The following is a 14,312-nucleotide window of genomic DNA, read 5'->3' as shown; positions in this document are numbered from 1 at the left end:
ACATAAAAATCATAGTTATGAAGCTGCTTAAGGTAAAATTAAATGCTAAGATTGGCCGGAAAATAACACAAAGAATTTGTTGCTTGTGTCGTCCGTTATTTAACAAAGTTCGAACTTTAGCGTAAAGAGCGAGGTATTGACGAGGGGGCGAACTTTTTCATATACGTAATATGAGGGGGCTCGCCCCCTCGTCAATACCTCACACTTGACTCTAAGGTTCGAATGTTTTTTTTTCAATTCTTTAAGAATGACCCCTGAATCACAAAAGCCGTTTAATTAGAATAAATAGCTCTTTTGAAATTACTAAAAATACTTTAGCGTAAAGAGCGATGTATTGACGAAGGGGGGAAGCCCCTCATATACGTAATACTTTCTGTCAGTTTTAAGTTTTAATGTTACTCCTTACTTTCAGTTGAAAAACTTGTTTTTTTTATTTAATTTCTGATCGTTTTTTAAATAATGCTGGGAAATCCTGCGCCCCTTTCATGGAAATTATCTTCCCCCCATGAAAATTAATTCATGGAAAGATCAGCCCACGTAACCCAAACCCCCCACCAGAAAAAATCCCCCTGAAAACATATGTATACTTACCAATAACCAATACATATGTAAACAATGGGCCAAGTTCATAAATTGCAGCCCTTCCCCCGGGGACTGTGGGGAATTAAGTCATCCTCAAAGACATAGTTATTAAATATTTCGACTATGCTGCACAAAATGGCTATCTCAAAATTTTGATCCGGGGACCTCGGGAAAAAATGAGCGTAGGATGGGGCCTAGTTTCCCTCCAATTTTTTGGTCACTTAAAAAGGACACTAGAACTGTTAATTTTCGTTCGAATGAGCTCTCTTACAAAATTCTAGGACCATTGGGTCGATACGATCACCCCTGGGAAAAAAAAATAAACACGCATCCCTGATCATTTTTCTGGCAAAAATACACAATTCCGCATTGGTGCAGATAGGAGCATGAAACTTCTACAGTTGGGTTCTCTGATACGCTGAATCTGATGGTGTGATTTTCATTAAGATGCTATGACTTTTAGGGGATGTTTCCCCCTTTTTTGGAAAATAAGGCAAATCTTCTCAGGATCGTACCTTTTGATGGGTAGGGGTGAAGTTGATGAAACTTATATATTTAAAATCAGCATAAAAATTTGATGCTTTTGATGCATCTATTGGTATCAAAGTTTTGTTTTTTAGAGTTTCGGTTACAGTTGAGCTGGGTTGCTCCTTACTTACAGTTAATTTCCGCGAACTGTTTGATCGAATTTATTTTGCTACTCAATGGAACAGTCCTTATGAAGCGTTCAGAAAAGGAACTAATACGATCTTTCATCATATTATATAAATTCTCGATATAATATTCACCAAAATATCTTCAATTAATACAAGGGCTCTTAACCTTCTAATTACTCTGAACGACTATAAAATTATAGAACCCTTGGTCGGTCACATGACTCCCTAAATAACCATGGCTATTCCTTATGTTAGTTACCAGTTACCTCAAATAATTTGCTCAGAGATAGAGTACCGGCACCTGGAGACTGGGTCCCAACTTCCCAACAGTTGCTTCTAGTACCCCCACGGGGTGCAGATACGCTCCTATCAGCTTTACCAACGTGGTACAAATTGTACCGTTTTTGGTACTACAGTATTTAGAAGTCCTGGTCCGATGCGGTACATTTGGAATTTTTTGGTACAACCAAATTTTCCAGTACATTTTGGTTTTACTTGCTTCTTTCTAACTCGGACATCTGTTTAAGTTATACTATATCAAATATTTTCTTCTTGTTGCGGCAAATTTTTAACTGGCTCTTCAGATGGTATGAATTAATCTCTTGTGGTAGAATTATAGTGGGAAAACTGGTACGGTTTATTTCGATGCGTTGACAACGCTGGCTCTCATACGCACATACGCTCTTGTATGTAAATATTCAGGTATATTTATCGTAACAACCCCAAGCCAATATTTCATTTTGGCTACGGCGTTTTATATAAGAAAAAGGAAAAATATCCAACTCTTATTAACTTCAAGCAAGGACAAATTAGCAATTCTTGCTATGACTAGTCCATTTCAATTACGTTTTGAAGATTTATGAAGATAATTTTTATGACTGACCATTTCGGTTTTACATAATTATGAATGCGGCCAATAACGACTAGAATTGAAACAAATTAATGATATAAAAGCTGAATATATCACGAATAAAAGCTGAATATTATGACCATGCGTCCGAAAGTATACATAGAGTGTCAAGAACCCAAAGACCCATCGGGCAGTCAAGGGGGATATCCTCCATAAAGTCAATATGGATTTCTGAATTCTTAGCATCAAAAAATAAAAGTTTAATCAGTTACTGTATGTTCTATTGTCTTATAACAAGATAAAGTGGAAACAATTTTTTCCAATGACATATTCCACCTCACTTAAAAAAATGATGAAGCATATAATTGTGACTTTTTGGGCTTTGGTTTGGGTTTGGTGACTGCATTAAGTTATCCTCCTTTTGTACCGGTTAGGCTTACTCTTTGAATCTTAGAAAAGTATAATTACGTTTAAAATTTCAGAGACAAAATTGAAAAATTTATTGATGATAACAAAGCGTTAATTCGGAGAATGTATGGAGAGTTTCAAACAAATCCAAACGATAATAGGAGAAGCTCAAGAGAAAAAAGAAGCGATGTTTTTCCAGACTTCACAATAGAAGACGATGAGATTGAGATAGATCATGATTATTCAACTTTGTCATCCATGTTCAAAAATAGATCAAAACGCCAAGCAAAACCTTCATCAAAGTAAGTAGCTTTTTCAAAATTTTTAAAATGCTTCAAAATGCAATATATTCGCTTGAGATATAATCACTTAACATTTACGTGTCACTAGATTTTTTGACTATTGTTCAAAAACAAGAACGGTGAATCTTATTCATGAATTCAAAACAATTCTTATGTCTGCGTTAAATTAAGCTCTTATTGGCCTGTCTCTTACTTTGAGAAGCAGTAAAAGTGTTCAAGCCAGGGCGTTCAAATGATGAACAAATTTGTAGGCCAGCTAAAGCTATAGCAAAACAAAGGATTATTCCTCAATCATCTAGGTAGATTTCTTTTTTATTGATTCCAACCTGGTTCTTATTTAGTTTCTGTTCTGTCGTTGTCAAGTAAACTTCGAAAGGTTCGATTTTCGTTGTTCTTTTTTCTTTTCTTTCTTTTTTGTTTAGCACTGAGGACGACTCGGTGGATGTCCTTGTCTAAATATTTGTTTATTTCTTCTTCTTCATGGTTCGCCACTGGCTGACAAAATCCTCGTTTTTTCACCTTTTTTTATTTTATTTTTAATTTTGTTATTTTTTTTCCTCTCTGAATTTCATTTGTCATATATAGCCAGTTTGTTCTTAGAATGTATTTAGGTGAAAATAATCACTAGCTTTTAGTTATTTTTTAGTGATTTTTTTCAATAATCTGGTGATTTATATGCTGATTTGGTGACTTTTTGTTTAGGCAACATAAAAATCACTATAAATAGCGATAAATAACTCGGGGTGACAACACTGGCTCAAGCTAGAAACTCGAAATTTCTTATAAGCTATCTTCGAACTCAATCAGCACTGGGAAACGGAAGTCTCGAAAATCACGAATGAGAACAAGAATCTAGATGCCTCGAGCCTGAATAAGGTCATAGTAGCCGATTCATTGCCTGAAATAACTGAATCCATTAGTTAAGGAAGACCTAATTTCTGAAGGAATCAAAACTGATTTACTTCTAGGACAGAGGACAGAGGTATGAACATTATGTCAACAGGAAAAATCCCTTGAAATCTCAAGAAAATATAATTTAATTATATCGTCATATAATATAACTGAATAGACACTCCTCGTTTGTTTTGCTTTGATTCAATATCTTAATTCAAATGCATTACCGACGCCTCTTAAGGTGAGCTTTTTCTTAATTGAAATATTATACAGATGGCACTACGCAATAATACAGCCTTTGCTTTTTAAGATCACGTTATGCTCTGGGCAAAGAGATATACTGTGCTTCTTAATTTTTAAAAATTTTTTTTTTTTTCAGGAGAATTCCCAACACGAAAGAAAAGAAAAAAACAAGAAGAAAATAAAAGAATGAAAAAGTAATAATAGAAAAAACCGACAAAAATTTAAAGAAACAATTTATCCTCCCTCCCTCCAGGAGAGAGGTTGTTGAGACAACGGTATTGCTTTTCATCAATTATTTATGAATAATAAAACCTTTATTTTCAGGACAGACTCGTGTGAATCCACTGTTGAGGTTGTAACACCATTTTGGGCCGCAAATAGTTCAGGGAAAATTCGAGCAGTTGTTAATACACAACATTTTGAACAGGCAATACATCAAGAAGTTTGTCAGTACGTATTCTATAATAGCATATTTATTATAAACTAATATGGATCAAGATTCTGCTCTTGCGAATAATAGGTCCATCATCGTTAGTGAAATTTTCACCTTGCTTGATTATCCGGGATTTGTACACACATCTCCATTTTGCTATTCTAAAAAATAATGTATCAAAGTGTATTATAGTTTATCGTAAGGTCGTAAATAACTTGGATTGAGGGGTGAGGGTCTGGAACGTGCCCTCTCCACAATTCAGTACGTTTATATTTTAAAGCTGTAATCTTTAATCTTTTAAATATTTCTAAATGATCCACTCATTTTGACGTGTTTATTTGTTTGCCCCCCCCCCTCCCCCGCGTAATAATTTCTTTTATCTAGGCTTGTAGTTTGGTTCCCGAAAAATTCACTTTTCTATCTTAAGTGCTTAAAAAACACTGGGAAGTTCCCAATATTCTATATTTCCACTGGAAGTTTGAATATTCTATGAATATACCTGGATATCCTTGACTTCTCTATGAGAATTAATTCAAAAAAAACTTTCCAAAAAATAAGTTTTTCAAAGAAAAGTAAAGGCCACTTTAAACTTAAGCTCAGGAGATACAAATACCTGTTAAAATTCAAACTCGAAACGACCAGAAATTACTATTAAATAATAAATCAAACCCAACACGACCAGAGATTAAATAAAAAATCATTGCAAAAAACATACAACAAGAAATAACATAAATGTAAATATACATCTGAAAGCAAACAATGTTAAGGTTAAATATGAATATCAATCTTAAAATGAAAAAAAAAATATTTTCCTATTGAAGCACAAATGGAATATGAAACAAATAAAAATTAAATGAACAATCAATGCGAACAAACATACAATATATAGTAATGTAAATGAATAAATAAATCTTAAAACGAGTGAAACTTAAAAAGAATATGCAAATCAAGTTTGAATCGAATAAAAATTACTACAAACAAGAGTTTGGGTATCGCCTCACTGCAGAAGCCTAAAACCTACTGCATCATTGGCGCTTTACTGAAAACAATTCTTTGAAATTTTTTCACTTTTGTAACTTTAAGAAATCAAAAATTAATTAAGATTTTAGGGAATAAATATCAGCATATGTACATTCAACTGACAATGCACATTTTTCTTCAGTAAACTCATTTGTATTTGTTTCATTAAAGTACAAATTATATTCTGGCTTTTAGAAAGTATAGGGGTTTTGAACCCTACTCATATTAATTTATGCTCGTTTTGAGTTTGACTAATATTTATTCCAATTTTTGTTTGTTTTGGGTTTCATTTATTTATTGATACTGATTTGGGGTAGTTGTATGCTTGGTAGATTATACGATAGTCCGGACGCCAGGTGTTGAAAATGTGAATCATACCACGACGGAATGGGGCTGCTGCGAGAATTAGCCTACCCTCCACCCCCTAAATTGACCATGCGGATTCAAAAATACCAATGGCACTTGCTTGCGAGTGGTGGAACACTCCAAAACTTGAAATTTTATTATATTTTGGTGATTCATGCAAGAAAATGCATGTTCCACACAGTTTGAGGTGCAGTTTTCCGCTCAAATAGAAATGCCTAGAAGCCATAGAATGTTTTCATAACAAACTAACACGATTAGTTGCAAAAAATGGCAGAGTTAAAAAAATTTTTTAAAGTATATGAGTCTTGAACAGTCTTGGAAAGTATAAACAAAATCAAATTGAATATTAGATATATAATGATATTAATTGTTGAAAGATCAATCAGTTCAAGTTTTTTTTCACTGTAATTTTTATTTTCATTTTCAAAAGAACTAGAAAATAATAAATTTGTTATATACGAGTAATTCGTTTTCAGTGAAGCATCAATGACACAGAAGGCTTTAGGTTTTTACACTTAAAGAAGGGGGCAGTATCCAAATTTTGTTTGTAGTGAAACTATATTTGTCTTGACCAAACTTTAAAAGAAATAATAAATTAAACTGAATATTTGATGCTTAATTATATTAATTGCTAAAAGCTCATCAGTTCAAAATTTTACTGTAATTTTAATATTTATTTTGAATATTAAGTACAAAAGAAAACATTTGTAATATAATTCGTTTTCAGTAAAGTGCCAATGACGCAGTAGGTTTTAGGCTTCTGCAGTGAGGCGATACCCAAACTCTTGTTTGTAGTTACTTTTATTCGATTCAAACTTGACTTGCATATTCTTTTTAAGTTTCACTCGTTTTAAGATTTATTTATTCATTTACATTAAAATATATTGTATTTTTGTTCTCATTGATTGTATATTTAATTTCTGTTCGTTTTAAGTTTCATTTATATTTAAGTTTACTTTATTAGCAAAATATTTTTTTCGTTTTAAGTTTGATTTTGATTTTCAATTTAAGCATTACTCGCGTAAAGATCTATTTTTATTCATTTATGTCATTATTTGTTGTATATTTTTTGCCATGATTTTTTATTTAATTTCTGATCGTTTTTGGTTTAGTTTATTCTTTAATAGTAATTTCTGGTTGTTTTGAGTTTCAATTTTAACAGGTATTTGTATCTCCTGAGCTTAAGTTTAAAATGGCCTTTACTTTTTTTTGAAAAAATTATTTTTCAGATAGTTTTTTTAAATTAATTTTTGTTCGTTTTTGATTGCAAAAAGTTTCAAGTTTTTATGGCATGGGGGGGGGGGGGTAGGGGTATTCACTGTCCGATTATTCTTGAATTTAAAATACAGATCTAGAACTTTAAATTTACATCGAATGAGGCTTTTTTCAAAGTCTATACGATTACCTCTTTGATAAAAACGTTATATATGAACAATAGACAGCTTGCATAACTTGTGGACAGCGATTGACAACAATGAATGGGTTGAAAAAATAGCTCCAATAAGGGGGTTTAGACCATTTCACTTGCTGGCACAAAGGGATCACGACTGTTTGGAATTGACATTAATAGGATTTTGTGTGCCAAATCAATTTTGCATCTATCACAGAGTCTGTATTTTAACCTTATAATTGGATAATTATAATAGATTTCCTATGTGTTCTTCCCAAACAAAACCCCTTCCCATAAGTTTTAAACCCCCCTTAATAAGTTATGTCCCAGGGTATAACTTAAAACACCTACCCCCGGGCCCTGATGGGTTATGTTGACACCAGAGTTTTTTGTTATCAGAGCTTTGAACTATTTTAACAAAAAATCTATCTCAAAACTTTTATCTGATGCATTTAGGGCTTGGAGGAGGGAGGGGGGGGGCTAGTTACCCTCCAATCTCTTTTGACTCTTAAAAAGTGAACAAGAACTTTCAATTTACAGCCAAATGAGCCCTCTCTAAAGTTTATACGAGCATCCCTTCCATAAGAAATAATAGGAAGGATTCGGAGAATCCTTAATTTACAACCCTTGCCCTGAGGGCTGTGGGGGAGTTTCCATCCTCAAAGACCTAATTTCCAGAGCTTAAAACTACGTTTAATAAAATGGCTATCTACAAATTTTGATTGGATTTGTTTGGGGAAAAGGCGGGCATGAGAGGAGGGCTAGCTGCCATCCAATCATGTTTGATTATTAAAAGCGGCACTAACCTTTTCAATTTCCAGTTGAGTGAGCCTTTTTTGAAATATCTACGACAACGCGTTCTTAAGAACACTATATGCCCCCAGTGTCAGAATTAAAACCTCTGCGATGGGGGTTGTAGGGTGGTGTCCTCTCCCCAGGATCTGCCACTGCCTTAAACTCTCTGTTTCTTTCCTTGTTAAGGAGGACAGGAGATGCCTAATAGGTGTGTGTTAATACCTAAACATTCTAACTCTCAACGGACCTTCAGGTATAAACAGAATTATTTCAAAGAAAGGGGTGGGGAAAAAGGGCGTGTGGGGGGATTATTTGCCCTTCGATCAATTTTGACTCTTAAGAGCTGGACTAGAACTTCCAATTTCCAATCAAATGAGCCATCTCAGAAGTTTATACGAGAATCTCTTCCTTCCCCCGGGCCCTGGGGGGTTTTGTCGACGCCAGAGTTTTGATACTTAACCTTTCAAGTATTTTTAACAAAATTTTATTTTTAACCCTTGCATATAGAGCAGCTCTGGGGGGAAATAATAAAAAATATTGAAGCTATATAAGATTTATTCATGTATTTATGGTTTGCACCAGTTATCTTTACGTTTGTGAGGTAGTTAATTTTCATTTCTTTTCGTTCGTTTGTCCCAAATAACATCACTTTCGACTATTAAAATGGACACTAGCCCTTTGAATTTCTTATCAAATAAGTCATTTTTGAAGTTTCTATGACAACGCCTTCTTTTAAAAAATTATATGCCCCCAGGGATCAAAGTAAAACCCTTGCCCAGAGGGTTTTGGGGGATTGTCCTTCTCAAAAATATATTTTCTATCTGGAAATCAAGTAGGCTGAACGAAATGGTTATCTCAAAATTTTGCTGGGCTGTGCTTGGGGGAATGTTTAGCGTGGGGGGGGCTAGTTGCCCTCGAATCACTTTCGACTATCAAAAACGGCACTAGCCCTTTAAATTTCTAATCGAATGAGCCTTTTTTGAAGTTTCTACGACAACGCCTTCTATAAAAACCTTATAAGCCCCCAGGGGCAGAACTTAAAACCCTTGCCTTGAGGGTTTCGGGGGATTGTCCTCCTCAAAAAAATATTTTCTATCTGAAAATCAACTACGCTGAACAAAATAGCTATCTCAAAATTTTGATTGGATGTGTTTGGGGAAATGATGGGCGTGGGGGGGGGGGCTAGTTGCCCTCAAATCCCTTTCGACTATTAAAAAGGGCACTTTCCCTTTGAATTTCCAATCGAATGAGCCTTTTTTGAAGTTTCTATGGCAACACCTTCTATAAAAACCTTATATGCCCCCAGGGCATAACTTAAAACCCTTGCTCTGAGGGTTGTGGGGGATTGTCCTCCTCAAAAACATGTTTTCTATGTGAAAATCGACTACGCTGAACAAAAAGGCTATCTCAAAATTTTGATTGGATGTGTTTGGGGGAATGATGGGCGTGGGGGGGGGGGGGCTAGTTCCCCCCCCAATCACGTTCGACTATTAAAAAAGGCACTAGCGCTTTCAATTTCCAATCGAATGAGCCTTTTTGAAGTTTCTACGACAACGCCTTCTATAAAAACCTTATATGCTCCCAGGGCATATCTTAAAATCCTTGCACTGAAGGTTCTTGGGGAGTTTCCTCCTCAAAAGCATATTTTCTATGTGGAAATCAACTACGCTGAACAAAATGGCTATCTCAAAATTTTGATGGGAGGTGTTTGGGGACATGATGGGCGTGGGGGGGCTAGTTGCCCTCCAATCACTTTCGACTATTAAAAAGGGCACTTTCCCTCTAATTTCCAATTGAATGAGCCTTTTTTGAAGTTTCTATAACAACGCCTTCTATAAAAACCTTATATGCCCCCAGGGCATAACTTAAAACCCTTGCCCTGAGGGTTGAGGGGGATTGTCCTCCTCAAAAACATGTTTTCTATGCGAAAATCAACTACGCTGAAGAAAATGGCTATCTCAAAACTTTGATTGGATGTGTTTGGGGGAATGATGGGCGTGGGGGGGGGGCTAGATCCCCTCCAATCACTTTCGACTATTAAAAAGGGCACTATCGCTTTGAATTTCCAATCGAATGAGTTTTTTTGAAGTTTCTACGACAATGCCTTCTATAAAAACCTTATATGCCCCCAGGGCATATCTTAAAACCCTTGCCCTGAAGGTTCTTGGGGAGTGTCCTCCTCAAAAGCGTATTTTCTATCTGGAAATCAACTACGCTGAACAAAATGGCTATCTCAAAATTTTGATTGGATGTCTTTGGGGAAATGATGGGCGTGGGGGGAGGGGCTGGCTGCACTCCAATCACTTTCGACTATTAAAAAGGGCACTAGCTTTTTGAATTTCCAATCGAATGAGCCTTGAAGTTTCTACGACAACACCTTCTATAAAAACCTTATATACCCCCAGGGTATAACTTAAAACCCTTGCCCGGAGGGTTGTGGGGGAGTTTCCTCCTCAAAAATATATTTTCTATCTGGAAATCAACTACGCTGAACAAAATGGCTATCTCACAATTTTGATTGGATGTGTTTGGGGGAATAATGGGCGTATGGGGGGGGGCTAGTTGCCCTCCAATCACTTTCGACTATTAAAATGCGCACTAGCTTTTTGAATTTCCAATCGAATGAGCCTATTTTGAAGTTTCCACGACAACGCCTTCTATAAAAGCCTTATATGCCCCTAGGGTATAACTTAAAACCCTTGCCCTAAGGTTTGTGGGGGAGTGTCCTCCTCAAAAATATATTTTCTATCTGGAAATCAACTACGCTGAACAAAATGGCTATCTCAAAATTTTGAGTGGATGTGTTTGGGGGAATAATGGGCGTAGAGGGAGGGGGGGGGGCTAGTTGCCCTCCAATCACTTTTGACTATTAAAAAGGGCACAAGCTTTTTGAATTTCCAATCGAATGAGCCTTTTTTGAAGTTTCTACGACAACACCTTCTATAAGAACCTTATATGCCCCCAGGGTATAACTTAAAATCCTTGCCCTGAGGGTTGTGGGGGAGTGTCCTCCTCAAAAACATATTTTGTATCTGGAAATCCACTACGCTGAACAAAATGGCTATCTCAAAATTTTGATTGGATGTGTTTGGGGAAATGATGGGCGTGGGGGGGGGGGAGGGGGCTAGTTACACTCCATTCACTTTCGACTATTAAAAAGGGCACTAGCCCCTTAATTTCCAATCGATTGAGCCTGTTTTGAAGTTTCTACAACAACGGCTTCTATAAAAACCTTATATGCCCCCAGGGCATAACTTAAATCCCTTGCCCTGTGGGTTGTGGGGGAGTATCCTCCTCAAAAACATATTTTCTATCTGGAAATCAACTATGCTGAACAAAATGGCTATCTCAAAATTTTGATTGGATGTGCTTGGGGGAATGATGGTTGTGGGGAGGGGGCTAGTTGCCCTCCAATCATTTTTGACTATTAAAAAGGGCAATAGAACTCTCGATTTCCAATCGAATTAGCCCCCTTTGACGTTTTTATGACGACCCCTTCCGTATGAAGTGCCTCTGGGGGAAAAAAACAATAATAATAAAACATTAGAGCCGTATGGCCTTTATTATAGGCAACGCTACAGCGTTGCCTCTGATCTGTGAACAACTCAAGAACAAAATATCTGGGTACCAAATTTGCATTTAGATATAGTTTAACGCGCCTTTCATGTTGGCCTTTGCACATGACAACTCGTGTGGCTTACAGGAGGCCTATATAAGTCAAATTCAAGGTAGTCAAGAACCTTTGCAAGCTAAGTTCCACTGATGCTTCCGTATATTTTGCAGGGGGAAAGAGAGCTATTGCTGATGTAGCATAGCCTGCAATTTTTTTTTAATTCCTGCAAAACTTTACTAAATGCGTCCAAGTGCTTTCTGAATTTTTCGAATACGTCACCATTAATAATTGTTGTCAGCACAATCGGCTTTTTCAGCAAAGAGAACCTATGAAATATACTCAGAAAAGGCTTTTTCAGCAAAGAGAACCTATGAAATATACTCAGAAAATGTTGTTGCCTTTAAAGTGGGGAGGGTGTAATCATTTATTAAAGATGTTCATCATTTGAAATATTTTCTTCCAAATAATTTTTTTTGTTATATCAAGACTAGTTAGTTTTCATATTTTTTATGGTTATGTTTTATGGGCTATTACATTTTACTCTTATTTTAAACGTGTCCAAGTTTTACGAAATACAGTAATAATAATAATTTATTTTTAACCCGCTAAATTAACAAAAGCGGAGTATAGATATAAGAAAGAACAAAAAATGCATACAAAGCGACTAAATACACAGTAATACACAATAAAACACTAAATACGCAGTAAAAGCACAGCAAATACACAGTAAAAGCACGAAATTAAAGACGGAGGCGGACAAACCCATGATGAGCTGGGAGAGCCTTCACTATCTGGGGGATAATTTCAGCAAGCCCAACAAGCTTTTCAATTATACCGGGAAGCCCAAAAACTAAGACAGGGTTACAGTTCCAGTACCCCCGGGTCAAATACAGTAGAAAATTTGAAAATTATATTTTAATTCCTCCATAAAAGTTACGGACGTTTTTTATTTTATCTAAATATTGTCCCAAGAAATTGTCCCCTTTCCTCTTCTCTAAAAATTTCATGTTATCAAATCTGATCAAGAGTACTCACAAGAGGCCTTGGGTCCCTCCTTAAATCTATAAATAAATCATAAAGGCTCCTTGCTAATTTGTATATATTCTAAATTATTTGATTGTTCTGTTACCTTTCTACCACCCCCCCAGCCCCTGAGGGCTCTTTTTAACAAATGTGAACCATCTAAAACACATTCTTAACATTTTAATCTGATATACATTACAGTAACAACAAAAACAGAACACAACATAGAGAAATATTAACAGAGACAACATCATATTCAACATCCTAGACAACAACATAAACAAAAGACATAGATAAACTAATAAACGAAAACAAAAGACATAGATAAAGACATAGGATGCCTTTATGGAGCAAATATGACCTTAAATGGGTAAAATATGACTTTCCTTCTTGTTGTCCATTATTTGAACCCAAATAATAATAATAATAATTTATTTTTAACCCGCTAAGGTAACAAAAGCGGAGTATAAATAAAAGAAAAGAAAAAATACATACAAATCGACTAAATATACAGCAAAGACACTAAATCAATGAAGGAGGCGTACAAACCCATGATGAGCTGGGAGAGCCTTCACTGTCTGGGGGAGTTTGTCAGCAAGCTCAACTAGCTTTTCAGTTATATCTGGAAGCCCAAAAACTGAAACAAGGTTACGGTTCCGGTACCATGGAGGCAAATACAGTAGAAAACGCGAGAACCGAAAATAATAAGAACGTAATGACCGGGTATTTTTTCGCCCAAGAATGGGATAAACACCAGAAAGGAACAAAATTGAATGATCAGTAAAAACAGAATACAATTTAGCAAGGGTCTTCCTACTGTATTTCCCCCGATTGGCAACAATTTTGGAATAAGATACTTGGATCTTTTTCTTACAATTCGCCACGGCTTGTTCTCGGAGAGATTTAAGATTTTTAGCAATGTTTATACCCAACCACCGAAAAGAAGAAACACATGGGACAGAAAAAGAAGCGCAATCTAAAGGCGAGTTACAATTACTATTAAACGAAAGATATTCACATTTAGAGAAATTCAGTGATAGACCAATCTTACTAAGGTTTGTTGCAACTGTAGATACAGAAACAGAAAGACCTTTTCTAGTCCTACTAATTAGAAGTATATCATCAGCATACGCTATGTAAGAAAGATTTATCGCCTGAAAAATACAAGTGGTTGGGATAGAAGATAAAACAGAAGAAATGCAAAGTTTAAAGATAGAAGGGGAAAGGACAGCACCTTGTCTGACACCACGCCGAACCGGAATTTTAGAATCGGAAATAACCCCTTCAGCTTTTATTCGTAGAAAAGAATTGGCATACCAATAACGAAGGAGAGAAACCAGAGAAAGATTAATGCCATGACTAAAAAGGGAAAACAGAGCTTGTGAGTGGACGACGCTGTCAAAAGCCTTGGAAAGGTCCAAGGCGCAAAGATGGAGTTCATATCCCTTTTTAGTCGCATCGATAAGAAAATTAATTAGAACTCGATGGGCTTGCTGGCACCCCACCCCAGACGAAAAACCAAGCTGATTTTCGCCAAAATGTGCACTCGATATGGACGGAAGAAGAACATATTCAAAAACTTTACTGAGATTGCATGACACAGTTATTGGCCGATACGACGAGCAATCGCTAGGAGGTTTTCCTCTTTTAAGAATTGATGTTACAGACCCACATAGGAAGCTATCCGGTACCGCAGACGCACACAAGCACATTTGAAAAAGCAACTGCAGGTGTTGA

General features: G+C 35.9%; 1 protein-coding gene across 1 annotated transcript in view; it reads left to right on the top strand.

The window, feature by feature from the left end:
• Positions 1-14,312, top strand: part of LOC148945343 (protein spaetzle 3-like) — a 98,498-nt gene that overhangs the window by 78,209 nt on the left and 5,977 nt on the right. The window contains exons 3-4 of the mRNA XM_089099171.1: positions 2,571-2,798; positions 4,260-4,385. Of these exons, the coding sequence (XP_088955297.1) occupies positions 2,571-2,798; positions 4,260-4,385 (354 nt within the window). The remainder of the gene's footprint in view (positions 1-2,570; positions 2,799-4,259; positions 4,386-14,312) is intronic.

The sequence above is a fragment of the Artemia sp. Qi Xiang Cuo genome, chromosome 13 (assembly GCF_049724085.1).
Source record: "Artemia sp. Qi Xiang Cuo chromosome 13, ASM4972408v1, whole genome shotgun sequence".
Classification (NCBI taxonomy): Eukaryota; Metazoa; Arthropoda; class Branchiopoda; order Anostraca; family Artemiidae; genus Artemia; species Artemia sp. Qi Xiang Cuo.
This window is presented reverse-complemented; position numbering and strand designations above follow the sequence as displayed.